Source organism: Eubalaena glacialis, chromosome 1 (genome assembly GCF_028564815.1).
Source record: "Eubalaena glacialis isolate mEubGla1 chromosome 1, mEubGla1.1.hap2.+ XY, whole genome shotgun sequence".
In the NCBI taxonomy this organism is placed as follows: domain Eukaryota; kingdom Metazoa; phylum Chordata; class Mammalia; order Artiodactyla; family Balaenidae; genus Eubalaena; species Eubalaena glacialis.
This window is the reverse complement of record NC_083716.1, coordinates 25661218-25682613: the sequence shown is the minus strand read 5'-3', so window position 1 is coordinate 25682613 and position 21396 is coordinate 25661218. Positions and strand designations below refer to the sequence as shown.

The following is a 21396-nucleotide window of genomic DNA, read 5'->3' as shown; positions in this document are numbered from 1 at the left end:
GGAAAAACTGTCAACAAATAGCAACTTTCTAAACAGCAGTGTTTTCCTAACAGAGGATGGTGGATTGGTAATTACACTTTGGAGGTGAAACAGTTTATCTGGGAAGACCTAACCACCACCACCTGCCTCTCCCACCTGGGGCAGACAGAGCTATGTGGTGAAAGTGAAGTCTGTATAAATGGGGCACAGGAAGAAACCTCGGCCTCCAGCTGGAGTAGGGATGTCCAGCTATTTTCTCTTGAAGTTAAGTTTCTGAGGACCTAACTGGTGAGTTCTCAGCTTCCCTGTCTAGGGACTCCACGCCAGTCACTATTCTCAGGGCTTTCTTTACATGGATTGTCTCATTTCATTCTTACTATCACCCCATGAGGCAGGTATTTTTATTATCCCCATTACACAGATGAGAAAACCGAGGTACAGAGAGGTTAAAGAACTCACCAAAGGTTATATACAGCTAGTAAGTGCCGGAGCTGGTCTTGGAATCCAATCATCCTGACCCTGGAGTACCTGCCCTTAACCACTGCACTCCACAGCCAAGAAGCTCTCAGCGTGGTTCATCATGACACAAGAACCACCACCCAAGTGCTTCTTGGCCCAATACACAGTTCATGTGTTGTAGGCAATATTGGAATATAAGATTCCAGTTTGACAAGATAATTTGGACAGGTCTCTGGGGTTTGCTGTAATGGATTCTAACCAGTTACATTCCGTAGGAATGATCTAGAATGGTGATTCAGGAAATATGAGGTAATGTGATTTTAATAATCATTTTCATTTTCTTTCTCTTGTTAGATATGTTATTAATGTCTATTTTTTTAACCTGTGTGTTTTCTGTCCCATTATGCTGTAATGACCGGGAGGAGCACAGTTTATTTTAGACCTCCCACTTTTCCCACCTCCTCCCACAGGTATCTTTTAATTATTATATATAAATGTTGTAAATAATACATGAATACATTCTCCTTTTTAAAAAAAGTAAGGCATTACAAATAAGGCTAAGGTCCCCCTTTGACCAAGCCCTCCCTCCCATCCATGTCCCCAACCCTCTTCCAGAGATAACTCTTTTACCAATTTGGAGTGTATCCTTCCAGACCTTTTAAAAATAATTATGTACTTATGCTGTGCATGTACTTATAAAAGATGTATCTTGTTGTTTTTGCATAATTGCTATCATACAATTTTTTGAAACTCGCATTGGCCATTCATTAACATTTCTTAGTGCTCCATCCATGGGACAGATCAGTCTCTATGGTTTTGACTGTTGTACAAAGCGGTATGAGACAACAGCTTACTTAGCCATCCTCTATGTTTCCCATTTTTGCCACGGCAAACAATAGGAGGCTTCCTGGGACTGGGGACTGACCTCAGTTAAGGCCAATGTTCTTGTCTGTCCAGGGCATGTGAGCAATCACAGTGACCCTCAGCTTATCGCACTGCTGGCACTAGAACTGCCACACCATGTGCTGGGACTCTAGAATCCTTGGTACAAAATCGTTCTTCGAACTTGGCAAGTTACCTCCCCCAGGCTTTAGTCAATGATCTCAAACAACACAGAGCTTGCCTTGATGATTAAAAGACAGACCTTGCAGGAAAGACACCTCCCCCAGACCCCTCTTCTACTCTCAGGTTGATCCCTGCACACACCAGGATCACCCCAGTTTGACCTGAGCCGAGGCCTGCTCTGGACATCAAACCAAACTAAAGCTCATATAAATTTAAGGAATAGAAAAATGAACACAGATGTTTACCTGCAATGAGGGACTGGGAGTAGAACTCTTCTAATTATAAAAATGCTGTGATCCTGTAACTCTCCATATATTACATTAGAACACGCCCACATACACATACACATCCCTCCTAAGGTTGGTTATTAACAATTCACAGATTATAGTTTTGTTCACCCATCATAAGCCCGGCTATTTGAGAGCTGAAAAGTGAGTGTGACTCTGGGTGGGTAAGTGGGTGGAGATGCTGGAGAGATGAATAAGGAAGAGAGATAAAAGCTCTTCAAAATAGGTTAAGCCCTTTAGAACAAATGAGCAAACCTGAACAGCCTTCTTAACTCTATCTTCCAAGCAGCATGGGGGAGGCTAAAGGGCCTCTCCCAGCTCTGATCAAATATTGACCCTGTGCACTCACTGGCCAGAGTTCAGACTAAAGGGCCAGCAGCACTATGGAGCCAATGTTTGCAGAGCAATTACTGCATCCCAGCGCCTTGTAGGTCAGATTGTGAAACAACCTTTGATGGAGCTGGAGCTTCAGAGAGCCTTCCGGTCCTTCCTTGGTGGGGCCAGGCCTTGGGGGAGACACTTAACAGTGAAGGACCTGTGCAAGGAAATTTACAGAGGCTGGAAATGTGGTCCAGCGCCAAAGAGAAGGCAACTTAAGAGCATCTGTGGTCCTTTTCCCTGCTCCTTCTCCCCTTAACTCCACCTCCAAGTAATCCAAGCTCTTTATAACTAAACAGGCCTCAATATCAGGCCTTGTCCCTGCCAGCTCCCTCTGGGATAGGTCCCTTTCTTGGTCAGATAGGGCTGAGTGGTGGATTATTTTTAGAAGAAACCAATTTCCACTTGAAGACCTAGAGCCTCTCCTTTCCCTGTTCCCAGCTTGACATCTGAAATGCCCTTAGAAGCCCTTTCTAGTAACTGACCTGGTTTCCGGAAGAGGTGTTTGGAAGAGCTGTTGAATTTGAATTGCTCTATGGATGGGGCAAATCATGGTGGAATACAGTCCCCCTCCTGCCGCAGGGGCCCTGGAAGATGTTAGAGGACACCTGGGGAGGGCCTGGGAGGTAGCAGAGCGCACTGGGGTGGGCATAAAGCCAGATCGAGCCTGCTGTGTGTCCCCGGTGGTCAGAGGCAGCACAGTCCAATAGAACTTCCTGTGATGGTAGAAATGTTCTGTATCTGCTCAGTATGTAGCCATTAGCCACTGTGGCTCTTGGGCACTTGCAATGCAGCAAGTATGACCAAGAAACTAAATTTCATTTCATTTAAAAAAAATTAATTGAACTTAATTGAATTTTAAAATTTAATCTTTAAGCTTTTAAATTAACTTAAATTTAAATGTAACTAGCCGCATGTGGCTGGTGGCTTACTGCACTGGACAGCACAAGTCTAAAGGTTCCATACCTGGTGCTTCCCAGTGGGTGGGAAGAGGGGCTGGGTTCACAGCCCCTTGAATGAGAAGGTGGCAGAACCACTGGGTCTGAAGGCTCAAGGAAGAAACATGGGGAGAGAAGAAGGTTTTGGGCGGAGTAGAGGGTCTTATCCTAGTGCCCTTGGAAGGATTTCAGGGGGGTGTGAATGACCAAGCGGGTTATTAGAATTGTATATGTACATTCATGCTTGTCTGGAAAGATGCACAAAAGAAACCCTGAGCCCCCAAAATAAAACACAATAACTCATTGGTCTGTCAGATAAACTTACTTCTTCAGGGAAGTCTGCTCTGATACCAGAGTATAACGTTTTCCTATAATATGTCTATGGTGCTTCTCTCTGTAGCATTTGGAATCATATAAAATAATATGCATATACATTTTTAAACTAAAATCTGTCTTTCCTCATTAAGCTGTAAGTCCCATAAAAGCAGTAACCAGATCTGCTTTTGCTCACCAATAAATCCCCACCCAGAGCCTGGCATCCTTCCTGGGACACAGAAGGCAGGCACTTAAGACTGGATAGATTGGGATAGATGGATGGATGGATAGATGGGCAGATGGACAGATGGATGGACAGATGGAGAGGAGGCAGACAAGCACGCATAAATGAACGAACAAACTAAGAAATAAGTTAGGGACATACTTTACCTTGATAACTATAAATCTCAAAAAGCAACCAAATCCCCTCAAACTGGAGTGGGGGTGGTGGCTATATCACTCTAGGCCGCTGTCACCAATCAAAACCATATGGGCAGGGCTTCCCTGGTGGCGCAGTGGTTAAGAATACACCTGCCAAGGCTGGGGACACGGGTTCGAGCCCTGGTCCGGGAAGATCCCACATGCCGCAGAGCAACTAAGCCCGTGCCTCACAACTACTGAGCCTGCGCTCAAGAGCCCGCGAGCCACAACTACTGAGCCCGCGTGCCACAACTACTGAAGCCCATGTGCCTAGAGCCCGTGCTCCGCAACAAGAGAAGCCACCGCAATGAGAAGCCCGCGCTCTGCAACGAAGAGGAGCCCCCACTCGCCGCAACTAGAGAAAGCCCGTGCGCAGTAACAAAGATCCAGTGCAGCCAAAAATAAATAAAAATAAATAACTTAATTAATTTAAAAAAACCATATGGGCATCTTCTTAGTTGCCCCCTCCCAAGAAGGATGCTCTTTCCTTCCTCTTCATCCCCTGGCATGTTACTTGTACCTCAATCTAGTATTTATTTCATCTACAGTGGACTAAATTGCTTAAAAGTCTATTTTCCCCACTAGATACAGACTCCTAGGAGGAAGGGACCTTGTCCTTCTCAAATGAGTGTCCCTCAGCCTGTGCCACTTCTGCCCTGCAAAAGTGCAAATGTGGTGGAGGCCTTGGCAAAGGCCAGTTCACTCTTACTGCGAGCCAGCCTGGCTTCCTCATCTTTATACTTCCACCCTTGCCATGCACAGCCAGGCTAAGGCTGCCAGATTTAGCAAGTGAAAAATACAGAACAAAGAATAAAACATGAATTTCAAATAAACAATGAATAACTTAAAAAAATTTGTTTTTGGCTGCACCATGTGGCATACGGGATCTTAGTTCCCCTGACCAGGGATCAAACCCGTGCTCCCTGCAGTGGAAGTGCAGATTCTTAACCACTGGACTGCCAAGGAAGTCCGAATGAATAACTTTTTAGTATATCTCCTGCAATATGTAGGATATACTTATACTTTAAAAAAGTATACAGTCCCCAGAAAGCCCAGAACCATGAGTTAGTAAAGCCAGTTAGGCAGCTTTCCCCGGGCTGGCTTAGTCGGCGCAGTACTTCCAGGGTTCCAAGGTGGGCCTCAGCCCGAAACGGGAGGAGCAAAAGGATTCTGAGAATAGCGCTCTACGGGTCACACCCCTACTCCCAACTCACTCCGTCCTGTCCCAGTGGCAAGCTCCAGAGAGAGCCGGTGGGACTCTGAACACTCTGACACAGGCCTGGGTACTGAGCAGCAACTCAGCAGAGTGAAGCCAAGGGATGAAAACAAGAAAGCAACACCATGACAGACGGTACTAAGCCCCCAGACCCTTCAGCCAGGCAGCCCAGCATCCTTGTCACCTGTTAACACCAAGTAACTCACTAGACAACCATGTGTCGGGGAAAACATGGATTTGCTCATTTCATCCTCACAACAACCCTACTGGGTGGGTACCATTTGAACCTTCATTCTACAGATGAGAAAATGGAGACGCTAAGGAAGGAACCTCTCTGGAGTTACAGAGTGACAGAGCCAGTAACTGGTCCCAGGCAATGAGTCCCCAGTGCCTAAGCTCCAAGCTGAGTTCTGAGGGCCACCAGTGACCAGAGACTGAATTAGCAATGCCATTTGTTCTTCCTCTATAGGAATGCCATATTAAAATCAGAGATCCTGATAAATAAGAAAGGCTTTCTAAAATGAAGGCCACTACAAGTCATCATGTCAAGTTCTGAAAAATGGGTTCCCAAAAATGCTTGGTTGAAAGGTTAAATTCCAAAGAACCATCCCAACCCCTTTCCAAACTGCCTCTACAGGGTAACAATGACCCACATGGACAGGCCTGGCCATGCTCATGACTAGGGCCAGCGCATCGTACAAGCTGCTTCATGCCATGTGTCCCCTCTCAACACACAGGAAATGAGCCCTCCAGGCAAGGGAGAAGTTGGGGGAGCAGCATTCCTTTCCTGTGAGATTCTGTAACTAGGGAGGGGGTAGGGGAATAGAACAGAAAAGAGGGGGGAGAAAAGTTCTGATTTGAGAGTTTCCCTCTGGCTCATCAATGAGCCCTTTCAGGGTTCCCTCTCCCCAACTAAGTGATAATTTCCTGTCCAGCACACTACACTCATTGATGGGGTATCAGCAAATCCCAACAGTTTACGCCGGAAGGACACGAGGAGACTGGACAGGAGTTGATGGGGGAAGAGGAAGAAGGCAGGAGGGTAAGGTGTGGCTTTCAATCCCATATCGTTAGATTAAGAGAGGATCTGTAATGCAGGGAGCTGGCTCACCTTTGGCTCATCTCATAGATAGAGCCATAAGGACAGTGGGATAAAGTCAGGTACTTGGAGGCAAACATGCTAGCCTGGCCTCTCCAAGATGACTCACCACCAGAGGCCTGCAAAGGAAGGAGTGGACCTTGGTTGTGAGGGCCAGCAGTGGATGTCTCTTCTTTGTGTTTTTATAGGCCTAAACCAGGCTCATAGCCCTAAGGAAGAATCTAGAACCTCTCAGCTTTCCCTTCCTGGTATAGGAAGGGTTGCTGCCCAACTCTCAATGATTCTGCCTTGTCTGGTGCCTGCCTCTGATAAACAGGGGTGAGCCCCCTAGTGGCCATGTCTGTGTTCATGTCTGTCTACCCTAGACCGTAGTGATTAGTACAGAGAGGGCACCTGACCCAAGTCAGGCCTATCAGAGTCTTGCCTGGGATTTTTCAATTTGGACCTGGGAGAGAGTCAGTCTCTCTGCTGTTGGGAACCACAAGATATGAAATTTGGGAGCTACTGACAGCCAAACTACTGATGACAGTACCCAGAGAGATGCCAAGACAAGATAGAGGGAGAGCAGCCCTGGTTTCAGGTGTTCCTGAAGCCACTGCCTCTCTCCCCTTTCCACCATCTGGTTGACTGCATAAGCTTCCCTGGTATATCCTTCCAACCAAGTCTCCTTTTTGTCTAAGCCCGTATGAGTGTAAAACTATTACTTGTAACCTAAAGAGGCCTAATCAAATTAGTTGGCATCAAGGGAGGTGTCTACAATGGAGTTGTGGGTCCATGCTACCATCCCCCTGTTTGACATGCCTGGGTATGTTAGAGAGACACACATATCATACACTTGTACAAACAGGGAGATAAGAGCCTTATTTGGTTAGACAGACACAGTGGTATGCCCCATTTGTGTCTGTAGTTCAAGAAACTGCTTATTTTCTGTTTCAGTCTTTTCTGTGTGTTTGCTTTTCTTTGTCTGCAATGATGTGGTGGCTTGTGTCTCACCCTGGATGTTTATAGACACATGTCTGCTCAAGTACACAGCACCCACGGCCAACCTCCCATCTTTCCGCCCTGGTTTCCCACCCTCCAGATGAAGGAGGGTGACAAAGCATGACTGTTAAGACCATCTGAGGAAGCCAACAAAGCCCCAAGTATCTGCCTGCATCATCCAAGACTGAGCCCAACCCAGCTTGACCACCGAGGTTCCCTCCTCTGTCCCTCTGCTCTGCCTAGACTCTGACCCTGAGAGCTTGGGAAGGGGATTCTCTGGATGAGTGAGGACATGAGAGGGGACAACCCACCAGACACTCAGGCCACTTCATGTGGAACCAGGCACCATCTGAGCTCAGACCCACTCACCTGCAGGTCAAAGAACTTGCTGTACCTCCGGTAGATGGTCTGGGACGTGGAGTCGGACCAGGTCACGTTAATGATGTATACCTGTGGGGAAAAGGTAAGAGCAGGTGAGTGGGTGACTAAAGCAGGGCCTCAAGCTGTGCCAGGCATCATTTAACATGACTGTGGGTGTTCCACGCCAGGACCATTCTTTTTCTCATCGTTGTCCCCAGGGCTTTAGCACAGTGTCAGGTACACATGGATGCTACACATGTGTCTAAATACACACACACACACACACACACACATCTAGAAGGGTATTCAATAAAATGCTAAGGATGATTATCTTAGGAGGGTAGGGTTACAAGTGGTTTTAATTTTCTTCTTCTTGTTTATGTGTATTTTATACAATGAACATAAATTTGGGGTTGTTTAAAAATGTAAGTAGCTTTTTTCCACTGGTTCTCAAACTTTACGGTGAATGAGATTCTGCAAAAGGCCTTCCAAAACTGCAGATGTCAGGACCCCACCCTCTGAAATTCTGCATAAGTAGACCTGGGTTTTGGAGGATCAGGCATCTACATTTTATTTTTTTTAACAATTTTTATAGAGCAGTTTTAGGTTCACAGAAAAACTGAGCAGAAGGTACAGAGGGTTCCCATATATCCCTGCCCCCACACATGCACAGCCTCTCCCATTACTAAGATCCCTCACCAGAGTGGTACATTTGTTGAAATTGGGCATCTATGTTTTAAACAAACCACTCCAGGTTATTCTGCCACAGTTGATCCTCAGAACACACTCTGAACCCACTTCAGGAGACTGTAAGCATTTCAGAGATGTGTGGTTCATCCCAGTATCCCTAAGTCTTAGCTCTGTGTCTGGCACTGAGTGGGTGCTCAGAAACCATTCTGCTCCATTGAACAACCAAACTGACCTTCTGGATGAGAGGTAGACTTACAGGAGAGAAATTAGCATATGGAAGATTTGTAAACTTTTTTGAAATGAAGGCATTTCAGGACCCCATTCCCAATGTCACCCCAGTTCCCAGTACTCAATCAGGCTCTGGACTACTGCCTCAGGCCACTCTGGAAGGCTCACCTAGCCCAGGAGGTGGGTGGGACTCCAAACTGGAGAAGGAGAGAAAGTCCCAGGCCCACACAATCTGTCCTATTTTTCCCACCATTTCTGTCCCTCTTATCTGAACCCACACCAAAGACATGCCTTCCTGGGAGAGGCTTCAGTTAGAGGGAGGGTCCCCTCACACAACCTCAGGGCTACTCCGCTGAAATTCCCCACAGTGCCTGTTGTGATGTCTCCAAGCACAGCGTTAAGGGAGGGCGACCCAGGGTTAAGACGTGGGCGAGACCTCCACCTGCTTCCTCCCTCAGAGGAGAATGAGCTGCTGTAGGTCACAGCACTGGTTCCCCGGCCAGGATGCCCCGTCCACCAGAATTACCTGCGGACCTCCCTAAAAACCCATATTCCCGGGACTCTGCCTAGCAATTCTGATTCAGGAGGTCTGAGGGGACTCCATCAGAGACGAGAACAAAGTGGCCAGAGAGGTCAGGGTCGCAGCCACTGTGAGAAGGAGGGAATATTATTAGCAAAGAGAAGGAGCATTTGGACACCTTGGCATCAGAGTGGCTGACTTCACCACATGCCTGGAGCAGGGCTCTCTTGGTCTGCTCAGGCTGCTAAAACATAATTCCATAGATGGGTGACTTAGACAACAACATTTATTTCCCACAGTCATGGAAGCTGGAAGTCCCAGATCAAGGTTCCTGATGGAACCTTCCTCCTGGCTTGCAGATGGCTGCCTTCTATTGTGTCTTCACATGCTGAAGACAGAGTGAACTCTAGTCCCTTCCTCTTCTTATAAGGGCACTAATCCCATCATTGGGGCTCCATCCTTGTGACCTCACCTGAACCTAATTACTTCCCAAAGGCCCCACCTCAGACACCATCATACTGGGGATCTGGGCTTTAACATGTGGATTTGGGGAGAGGGGAGGGGGAAGGCACAAACATTTACTTCATAGCAAGTGTTCTGCACACAGAAGTATGAGGCTTTATGTTTGGCTGCTCAGTTAACAGCCAAAGAAATGAGCTCTGAATCTAGTCCCTTCTCCCCTCCGATCTCTAAATCACAGAGTCAGCCTCTTGCCGTGTGGAGTGTTTGTTCTGAAACACACCCAAGGAGAGCGCCATAAAGCAAAGCAAATACAGCTGAATGTTGCCACCCTGAAATGGGGTATTTACGATATGACATGTTTTATGTGATCCCAATTAAGAAAGACCATAAAGTGAAAAGGCCATCCCTATCCTCACAAGCCCAAAATAAACTGACATAAATAAATACATAGGGATATGCTTTGCTTTATATCATATATAAACATATATCCCACACAATAAATTGTAGAAACCATTTAGGTAATGGTTACTATGTGCCAGCACAGTGTAAAGCACTCATATGCATTAGCTCATTTAATCTTCAGCCCAAGAGGTAGCTACCATTGTGATCCCCATTTTGCACAAGAGGAAGTTGAGGTTCAGAGAAGCCAAATAACTTGCCCAAAGTCACACAGCTAGGAAAATACAGAGCAAAGGATTGAACCTAGGTCCAGCTGAGTCTAATCCCTATGCTCTTAACCACACTGGACTGTCTCCCTATATGTAAATTCAGGAGTGGGGATATTTAATCAAACTACTTGATGAGGACTAAATGGCAATTTTTTAAATAAAGTTTTGGGTAATCTGAAAAGTCTGTACAACCCTTGAGGAACATGGGGGAGGAAGGCTAATTCTGAGAGCCTGAGACCAAGAAGAGACAGAACTTGTCCCAGACAGAGGTCAACGGTTAAGAATGCTACAAAACCAGACAGGCACAGAGGAAACTCTCATACACAACTGGCTTCACCGACTGTGGCAGGATGCTCTGGGGTTTCTCACAGGGGTTATAGCCCACCCCATCCCCCCTGCTGACCCCCAGCTCCTGCCAGCTACATCTCCCCTCCCACCTGCATCTCCCCTTCCCACAGATGCTGTGCACGACAGGTGCTGCCTTCCTGACCTCTGCCCAGGCAGATGCACCGTAGGGAGGCCCCAAGTGACCGGGCCCTCTCGGGAGAGAGCCTGCACTCGCTCGCAGGCCATTAGACAGCAGTCTTTCTCCCTGGCCAACCAAGTGGGACCCAGAGGAAGGGCTTAACTGGGGCTTAACATGACCCATGCTCCATCCTCTCTAGTAATTAGGGGCTTCCCTTCACCTCCCAGGGAGAATTAATCACAGGCTCACTGCCTCTGGCAGCTGGGAGGCCTCTCCTTTTGCAGAGGAGGAACCTAGGACCGAGGATGGCAATTTGCCAAGGAAAAGGCACAGAGCCTGGAGTCAGCCACTCCCGGGTTTCACTCTTAGGACCTTCCTTATCATTGGCTGTGAGACCTCAGCCCAGCCTCTCAGACCCTCAGGCTCTTCCTCTATTCTACAGGCACAGCCTTCAGGGCTACCGGGCCTGATCCACTATGTTGGTTTCATTGCAGGTGTGCTCACCCCGTTAGTGGTGGAGCTGAGACAGGAACCCAGACCTCCTAATTCCTAGTCTAGGACTAATCAGCACATGACCAGCGTACACCTGCCCTAGAAAAGTCCTTCTTCCTTTACTATTCAAAACAGTTGAAGAGTCACAACGGGGCATTGTCGCTATCTAACACTTGACCTGAACCCACAAGGAAGACAGGCCTCTGGTGACTTACATGTGGGGGTGGGGAAATGAGCCTCCACCCCCTGGTTCTCCCAAACCTCTGCGACTTGCCAGAGCCTCCCACCCCCAGCCCCACCCCCAGCCTACCCTCCTGGAAAAACAGTGTAAAGCCTGAGCTGAGGAAACGGTCAGAGACTTCCCCGGAGGTAAGCCCAGAGGATCTGTGGACAACCTCCAGGCCCCTTTCCCTCATCTGGGCTGTACGCTTGTCTGCTTTCTTCCAAACCTTGACCATCCTAGATGATCACTCCAGATGAGCAATGGATACACAAAATTCCAGCTCGACTCACACTCCCCCATCCCCACATCAGAGTTTCTCAAGCCTCCCTGAGCTGGCTGTGCTGGAGCCCCTAGCGATAAACCGCAGAGAAAGAGCAGGTGGAGGGCAAGGGGGACAGGGCAGAGGTCACTGGAGAAAGCCAGCTCTGTTTACCGGGCTACGTCAGGGGCCCAGATAAACTCTCCTCTGGCTGCAGGAGCGACCAAGATAACGTTACCCAGCAGCTGGTTCCAAGAAAGGTTTGCAATTAAACATCCTGCTTCCACACACGTTACTTGGAGTTATGTTTCCCGGGTGGAGTTTCCCTTCCTTCTGGATTTTAAAAACTCATGGATTCTATTACCCCATCTCTGGTCATTTCAGGCAGATGGCAAGCATCTAGAAATTGCATCCAGCCTCCCCCGGAGAGGAAGCCCCCGAGTCTCAAGTTCACCTGCCACGCTCACCCTCTTCCGAGGAGGATCTCCACCACAGACACAACTACAGAAACTCCACGACGCCTCGGTCCCGCCAGCCCACCCACCCCAAGGCCATCTTGGGCTGCCTTCCAACTGCTCAGCTCATTAGGCCCAGAAATGTCTGAGGCTTCTGAGACTTCCAAGTCCTGCTCCTTTCAACAAGGAAATGGCCTTGATGCAAATCAGACCCGCAGCTCAACGCCAGAGCACTGAAAATGAAGCCCAGCCCAGTTTCCATGGAGGGAGGTCCATGATCAGACCTGGGCTGTGACCAATTAACGACCCAGAGTTACTGCCTAATCATTCCTAGAAGGCCTGGGACCTGCCCCTGTTTAATTAGAAAGTGCCAGTAAGTACCCATTGCTCCCTGTACTGATGAAAAGTACAGTTAGAGACAAGGAGTTAGGAACCGTGGGGGAAATCCTCTATCTTGGTGGCACTGTGGCTCAGTTTACTAAGGAGGCCTTTTTCCCCTGGACACCTGCCAGCTGCCCCTGGCCCCAGGCTAAATGGAAACTCAATGACAATCTTCCTTCACCGGCTCACAGCAACACAGGGTGGGACCAGTTGGCTAGGACTAGGGCCATCGCGTACAGTTGTATAAGTTGCTCACTGTCCAAAGACTGCCCGGGACAAGTAGGGGGTCGAAATCTAGCCTATCCTCTGCATCCCAAACCGTGCACCCTGGCTCCAGGCTGCAGGCACACAGATAAAGGAGCACCTCCTTCTAATGCATACAGAATGTTTCTGGCCAGGACACAGCACCTTGTCCCCTGGGTAGGTTGTCAGTGCTTTCCAGGGCCCTTGAGGTTACGGTATCTTCTCAGGACCCAGCTCCTCAACTTCCCCAAATCTTCTAGATGGAGGGATGCTTAATGTTTGAGATGGACTGTTCAGAAGTCTGAATGAACACATTCCAACAGCCAGTAAAGGGGAGTTTACATTTAGGGACATGATCTCTGCTCTGGCTTCCTACTAGAGAAGTTCATCACGTTCTTCCCCAAGAAGATGATGGCAGCCCTAAGGTACCAATAGGCTCTAACCTTCTATTCAAAGGGCCCCATGTACTAAGTCCTATCACGGGCAGGGGAGTCCCAAATTAGGCTGGGCTGATCCTCAAGATGCAGACCACCCAGCAGGGCAGAGGATCCCAGGGCTGCTGCTCCCAGAGCAAGTGGCTCCACCAAATGCTGGGCTGATGCCCCTTCTCCTCCCTGCTGGGGCCCACTGACCCCCCACTGATAAGCAGCAGGGGCCCCGGTATCAAAGACCCATCTTGACAACACTTGGCTGCACCCAAATTGAAAGCTCCCCAGATTTCATCATCTGACCTGGGCCCACCAGCCTAGCAAGTCTGGGGCCATCTCTTGTGGTGCTCATAGTCTGTTTTTCACAACTAGCCAGTTATTAGATCTGCCTTTGTTTACTAATTGTTGGCTCAGAATGACCCAGCACTGGACACATGCTGTGTCCCTGTCTATTTCACATGGGTGACTATGTCCTCCCAGGTCTCCCCATGGGCAGCAACTGTGTTCCCCGACCCCCTGAGGTGCCCTGGGCCTGCCCGTCCGCTGGGCACACTGAAATACGACTGGCTGGCTAATGAGTGAAAATCCATTGGGTTTGAAGAACCAAAGATGTCGCTAGCAGCAACACTTGGGGACTGAGCCCCACTCCAGAAGCAAACCCCCAGTGGCCAAGGGGCAGAATATAAAATACATCCGGTTCAGTGCAAAGGTCTTTGCCAACCCAAAACCCTGCCAGCAAAATTAAGTTCAATGGCCTGTGGCCACCTGGATAAAGTTTCTGAGCACCCTCGGGGTGTGGTCCTTTAAAATTCTGACACTTCCTCTGGGGTGGGTGATTGTTCTTGGGGTGGGAAGGGTAGTGACACTGCAAATTTGGGGAACAAGCAGCACTTAGAAGTCTGGACTTGGGGGGTAACCTCCACCCCAGCACACACACACACAGATTCACTACAGGGTTAATGACCAGGTGGTAGATAGAGCCTTTCAGACCTCAGAGCACCCCATTCAGGCTCCCTCTGGACCTCATGTTTATGGAGCAGTCACAGCAAACACAGCAGAAGCAAACCTCAGAAAGGCTCTGCCAGAGACAGGGTGTGTGGCCAGCAGAGGGCTCCTCCCAGAACCACGATCCACCAATCACCTCCAAACACAGATGCCGTCACTGCAGGTCTGCGTCAAATGGTTCTCATCTGGGAAAAGAGCTTTTTTCCTTCCAGTTTCATTGAGATGTAATGGACATACAACACGGTATAAATTTAAGGTGTACGGCCTAATGATTTGACTTAGATACATCATGAAATGACTGCCACAGTAAGTGTAGTGAACATCCATCATGTAATATGGATATAACATCAAAGAAATAGAAAATGCTTTTCCTTGTGATGAGAACTCTTAGGATTTATTCTTAACAACCTTCATATAAAACGTACAGCTGTGTTAATTATATTTATCATGTTGCACATTATTTCACTAGTACTTATTTATCTTATAACTGGGAATTTGTACCTTTCATCCAATTCCCCCTCCACCTACCCTCCTCTGGTAACCAGAAATCTGATCTCTTTTTCTATGAGTTTGTTTGTTTATGAAGTATAATTGACCTACAACACTATTTTACTTCCTGGTACACAGTACAGTGATTCGATATTTCTACACATTTCAAAATTATCACCACGATAAGTCTAGTTACCATCTGTCAGCATACAAAGGTATTACACAATTATTGACTATATTTACTATGCTGTAATTTCATACCTGTGACTCATTTATTTTGTAGCTGAAAGTTTGTACTTCTTAATCTCTCTCACCTATTTTTCTCCTCCCCCCATCCCCTCCCCTCTGGCAACCACCTGTTTGTTTTCTGTATCTATGACTCTGTTTCTGTTGTTTGTTCATTGTTTTGTTTGTTTTTTAGATTCCACATATAAGTGAAATCATACAGTATTTGTCTTTCTCCATCTTATTTCACTTAGCATAATACCCACTAGGTCCATCCATGTTGTCACGAATGGTAAGATTTCATTTTCATCCTCTTTATGGCTGAGTAAATACTGGGTTGGCCAAAGGGTTCGTTCGGGTTCTTCCATAACATCATATGGAAATCCAATATATATTACATTAATTTACATTATATATTTATTTATATTATATATTATATTTATATATTATATATTTTTTCATTCTCTTTATGGCTGAGTAACATTCCATTTTATATATATGTGTGTGTGTGTGTGTATTTATATATAAAACATATTCTTTATCTAGTCATCTGTTGATAGGCACTTAGGTTGCTTCCCTATCTTGGCTATTGTAAATAATGCTGCAATGAACATAAGGGTGCATGTATCTTTTCTAATTACTGTTTTCGTTTTCTTCAGATAAATACCCAGAAGTGGAATTGCTGGATCATATGGTAGCTCTATTTTTAATATTTTGAGGAACCTCCACACTGCTTTCCAAAGTGTCTGCACCAATTTACATCCCCACCAACGATGCATGAGGTGTTCCCTTTTCTCCACATCCTCGCCAACACTTATTTGTTGTCTTTTTGATAATAGCCATTCTGACAGGTGTGAAGTGATACCTCATTGTGGTTCTGATTTGCATTTGGAAAAAGGGCTTTTAAGGGGATTTGGAGGAGGGGATACTCAGCAGGCTCTTAAACTGTATCAAACACCTTCAAGAGTGTTAGTCTCATCACACTCAGTGCCTGCCATCGTTTGCATGAATCATGGGCCTCGATTTAATTTGGAGGGCAATGCATAGGCAAGAGGGTTTGGAGGAAGCTTCCATATTGCTGGTGTCTCCATTTATTCCTCTGCAAGATGGGGATAACAGTGGTTACTTCACTTTGGGGCTGTTGTGAGGATTTGTGATCTAACCCTGTATCTCCCCATTAGAACACAAGCTCCCTGAAGGCAGATTATGGCATCCTAACACCCAGCAAGACACTTTACACCTAAGACGCACTCATTTAATGTCCCCTAAGTAAGTGAAGGAACGAAGTAACCAGCTAATGTCGAGTGAGTGCTTGCCTGGTGCCTGGTTTTGTGCCACTCTAAAGATGAGGCAAAGTCCTCGACCTCCAGGCCCTTACAGCTCAGCTGCGGCAGCCAGACTCACACTGACAAACCAAGTAGGGAAATAGTATAAGATGGAGTGATGGGATGCCAAAAAGTGAGGCTCAGAAAGGACCAAAGGCAGCATTGGCATCGTGGAGGAGGAAGATGGCTTTGAAAGCATTTGATGGATTTAAATTTTAGCTTCAACAGTTCTCTGCTGTGTGGGCTTGGGCATGTGTCTTAGCCTTTCTGAGTCAGGGTCTCCTTAGCTGCAAAGTGTGGTTTATAAAGGGATCTTCCCGTTAAATGTGATGAAGCACATGGGGGCGCCCAGCACAGGGCCTGGCACATGGGAAGCGCCCAGTGGACCTTTGCTATTTAGATACTCAGGAAGAGGGAGGGGGTGAACTGACTTCTTTCCATTTGCCCTGAGACTTGGATCATGACACCAGGAATAGGAGTAGGAGGGGAGCAGGATGTGAGAAACAGGGACACAGACGGGCAGGGTAACACACACACACACACACACACACACACACACACATCCCACTACTAATAACAAGCCTGGCCTGGGAAAGTAGAAGAGCAAAAATAACTGTGCTGCCCAGGGCTGGGAAAACAATGGCCATCCTCAGGAGCACCCCGCTGAAAGGATGGACGGGCTGTAGCAAGCCCCTCGGGGTCGGAGGCTTTTTTTCTTCTTTTTTTTTTTTCATGTTTCCTGGACAGGAAATGAATGTGCAAAGTAGGAGCTCCCAGGATTTACAAACCCTATGTGGACCTTAAAAAAGATTCAGCTGTCGAAGCTCTGTCCTTACAGTCACCAGAACTAGGACAGAAACAGCAGGAAGAGCCAGTTTTTTACAAACCTTTTTCTTAAATGCAGGAACTAGTGGTTTCATTAGGAACAAAAATAATAGCCACGTCCCTTTATTGATCACTTATTGCATTCCAGGCCTTGCTAAGCACTTTATCCAGATGATCTCACTTAATCTTTACATTGATTCTGTGAGGAAAGTGTTGTTATTGTCTCCAGTTGACAAATGAAGAGACCTCGAGAAATAACTCATCTACCTGAGGTCCCATGGCAGGTGATGGAGCTCAGGTCCAAATGCAGTGTTGACTGCTGTAGCCTGACCACTTCGTCCTCTTTGATAACTACACCAGACTGCCTGGAGCCAGGCAGAGCCCCTGCCACAAGGATTTGCTCTGTCAGTTGGCTGCTCCACGTGTAGGTGACCCATCAGTCAGTACTGAGGCCACCCTGAGGCAGGGGGGTAAGGAGCCCTCTACGGGGACCAGCACTCTATTTTGCACAGTTTAGAATCAATCTGATTGGCTAGGGACTTCCTTGGCGGTCCAGTGGTTAAGACTCCGCCCTTCCACTGCAGGGGGCATGGGTTTGATCCCTGGTGGGGGAACTAAGATCCCACATGCCTCATGGTGTGGCCAAAAAAAAAAAAAAAAAAAAATCCGATTGACTACATGAAAAGCTGTTACTCTGTCTGAGCCTCCACTCGCCATCTATAAAATGGGGGTGGTAACACCTGCTTCACTGTGAAGATTAATGAGAACACAAGCAAAGCACAACCACGGTGCCTGGGACACTGTAGCTGCTCAATAAACGTCACCTCTCTTTCCCACCATCGCCTTCAAAGTGCCTAGCACAGTCTTCTGCGCTCTTGGAGTTTTAGCCTCTTCCCTAGAAGTTTCTGGAGACACCAATGAGCCCAGAGTCAAGAAAGGAAGGCATTGTGGTTTCTAGGGCTCTGGGTGTGGTCCCCACTGCTCGCTCTCTAGAGTACCTGAGGGCATGTGGTTGAACCTCTGTACCTCCCTCCCTCCAGCCCTGCCACCTCCCTCTGTTCCCAAGCCAGCTTATCAGAGAAAATGTGTCTGACCACCTTGAATCAGCAGGTGCTCCAATGGAGAGGCCCAGCAATCGGTGGGCATGGATGTCTTGGGTAATGCCCGGGAGCCCAGAGAGGGTGGCGGGGTGTCCAGGCTAGAGGAAGGAGGCTCTCCCTACTGTGGAAATTGAGAAAAACTCTAGATGCATATTGACATTCAGGAGCTAGAGTCCTGGAAACCTTAAACAAACGTATGCTCTCCCGAACCACAGAAAGGATCACGCTCCTGGGCTTCCAAGGGGGCATGGACGCAGCCCAGCGGATCTAGGAAAGGGTTGGAAAGAAGGATTCTAGCCCCACACACTCCCAAATCAATGACTGACCCAGGCCTGCTGACCTGGACACACACATCCTGTGACCATGCCCCGTTCCCCCGTCACACCCTGGGGAGCAAGGCAAAGGTTAACACACACAGCTTGGTTTCCTCTTCCTGGGAAACACAGCAGGCAGGCAAGGCCAGAGGCCAGCGGCCTCCTTCACACACAGCCTGCAGGGGAAGTGACCCCACCTTTTCCTCCCCGCCATCAGACACACTCACACCTTCCTCTCTGCTGTGCTCAGCAAAGCTCGACTTTTGACACAAGGAGAATTGCTGTCACTAGGAATTTTGTTGCATGGGGTAGACTGGAACAATCTTTTTGGAGAGCATTTTGGCAATATCTGCCCCAAACCAGCATTCCCTTTGACTCAGCAATTTTACCTCTAAGAATTTATCCACACAAGTGTGTGGATATGTGTGTCTATGTGTGTGTGTGGATGTGTGTGTCTATGTGTGTGTGTGTGTGTTTATATACATAAAGATGTTCATGCAGTGCTGTTTGGAACAGCAAAAAATAAGGAATGTTGACTGTCTATCGATTTAAAAAATGGTCAAATAAATTATGATTCATACACCTGTTAAAGATAAGGGGGCTCTTTCTGTGTCATTAAGGGAAAATGTTCACAGTATATCGAGAAAAGAAAAAAACAGATTACAAAACAGTATGTATACAATACAATTAGATTTCGGGGGAGGTGTGTATGGGGGTTTGTGCATGAGCACATACGTGTACATTTTACATATCTGGAAAAATGTAACAGACTGATAATCGTGGTTACTTGGGTTAAGGAGAAACCGAATAGTTTCACTTTATACATTTCTCTATTATTTTATTTCTTTTGACTATGTCTGGCTTTCAGAATTTTTTTTTTTTAAACATTTTTTATTTCTTTAATGTTGTATCTGTTTTATTTATTTATTTTTGGCTGTGTTGGGTCTTCGTTGCTGCGCGCGGGCTTTCTCTAGTTGCAGCGAGTGGGGGCTACTCTTCGTTGTGGTGCACGAGCTGCTCATTGTGGTGGCTTCTCTTGCTGTGGAGCACGGGCTCTAGGCATGCGGGCTTCAGTAGTTGTGGCACACGGGCTCAGTAGTTGTGGCTCGCGGGCTCTAGAGCACAGGCTCAGTAGTTGTGGCGCATGGGCTTAGTTGCTCCACGGCATGTAGGATCTTCCCAGACCAGGGCTTGAACCTGTGTCCCCTGCATTGGCTTAACCACTGAGCCACCAGGGGAGCCCTGGCTTTCAAAATTTAAAATAAGATTTCCATCTTACAAAACAATTGTGTTCTCTTAGCCTGTTCTCTGGCTAGTGCCAGCTCCTAGATATTCCGCCAACATCCAATATGTGCTCATTCTTGGGTAGCTGTAGGGGATTTCAAGTTCAATGTTGAGCTCTTGAAGCCAAGGTCTGCAACTCTGTCTACATATACCATCACCTGGAGTGCTTTAAAAATACTGCCAGCTGGGACTTCCCTGGTGGTGCAGTGGTTAAGAATCTGCCTGTCAATGCAGGGGACAGAGGTTCAAGCCCTGGTCCGGGAAGATCCCACATGCCGCGAAGCAACTAAGCCCGCGTGCCGCAACTACTGAGCCTGCGCTCTAGAGCCCGCGAGCCACAACTACTGAAGCCCGTGCACCTAGAGCCCGCGCACCGCAACGAAGAGTAGCCCCTGCTCACAGAACTAGAGAGAAAGCCTGCGAGCAGCAACGAAGACCAAATGCAGCCAAAAATAGATAAATAAATTTATATATAAAAAAAATACTGCCTGCCAACCCTACTGTATACCATTTAAATTAGAATCCAGGAAGTTGGGGTGGACATTGGTAGTTTTCAGAGCTCCCAGGTAAGTGTACAGGTTGTTACAGGTTGAGAACCACTCAAGGTGGACCAATACCAAAAAGACCACTGGACTAGCTGAAAAAAATACTCTTTAAGTAGAAAGCAGTATTATAGTGTAATTTGTGCTAGTAAGAGTCAGCTCTGCCTTCAAGAGGTCTGGTTAGGGAGTTTGTATTCAGTGCTTTTTCTCAAAATTCTGCCTCCAGTTTTGGAATTCACCAGCTCAAATGGGGAAAAGAAAACAAGGAGACGGGGGTTCATTTGTTGTGAGCTGTGGCTGTGCCTTCACTTTCTTCGGCAGCCTGTGGCTGTCCCCACCTCCATGGGGACTATATCAGTGACTCAGGGGTCAGAGTCCAGCCCTTTTCACCTCCAGGAGGAAGAGCGGAAAGAATTAGAGGTGCTGAACCCAGAGAAGGCATTTAAGGGACACACTACAGCTGGTTTCAAATATTTAAAGGACTATCAGCTGACGGGAGGGTCAGCTCCAGTTGTACCCAAAGGAAGGTAGCGGACAGTGAGTGTAAATGATGGAAAAGCAGGTCTTGCCCAAAGTCAGGAAGAACTTGTCAACCAGAGCTGCCCAAGGATGGAAGGGGCTGTCTTGTGAAGTAATGGGACCATCAGGACAGGAGATGAGTGACCACCTGTCTGCTGTGATATTGCTGGGAAACCCGTTTCCACTCAGCCCTCTAACTTCCAACTCCAGGAGGCCAGAAACACTTAGAAAGTTAGCAAAATCCACTGGGAATACAGCTCCTTTACCAAAAAGTCTTCCACTCACAAAAAATCGTCCTGAGCACCAGCTGAGTGTCAGGCTCTGCACTAGGTGCTGGACACACCAGCAGTGAGCCAGACAGTCTGTCTTCATGGAGCATCAGACACACATATGATTGTTTCTGATGGTCCAATAAAATGGAGTGCAGTGACCAAAACTAACTGCAGGGGAGGTGGCTAATTCAGACAGATGGTCAGGGAAGGCTTCTCTCCGGAGAAAATGTTTGAGCTGAGATCTAAATGCAAAGAGCAAAGTACTACTCACCAGCTGGGGAGGTGGGTGGGATCTCAGTTTGACTCAGTCCAAAATTGGAAAGGAGCCCTACCTCACATCATATACAAAAATTAACCCAAAATGGATCAAATACCTCAATGTGAGTGATAAAACTATAAAAGCCTTAGAAGAAAACATAGGTGCAAATCTTTATGACCTTGGACTAGTCAATGGTTTCTAAGATATGACACTAAAATTATAGCA

General features: G+C 47.3%; 1 protein-coding gene across 3 annotated transcripts in view; it reads right to left on the bottom strand.

The window, feature by feature from the left end:
* Nucleotides 1–21396, bottom strand: part of SH3PXD2A (SH3 and PX domains 2A) — a 234468-nt gene that overhangs the window by 175032 nt on the left and 38040 nt on the right. For all 3 annotated transcript variants that reach the window (XM_061198315.1, XM_061198218.1, XM_061198261.1), the window contains exon 2: nucleotides 7507–7587. In XM_061198315.1, coding sequence (XP_061054298.1) covers nucleotides 7507–7587 — 81 coding nt within the window. The remainder of the gene's footprint in view (nucleotides 1–7506; nucleotides 7588–21396) is intronic.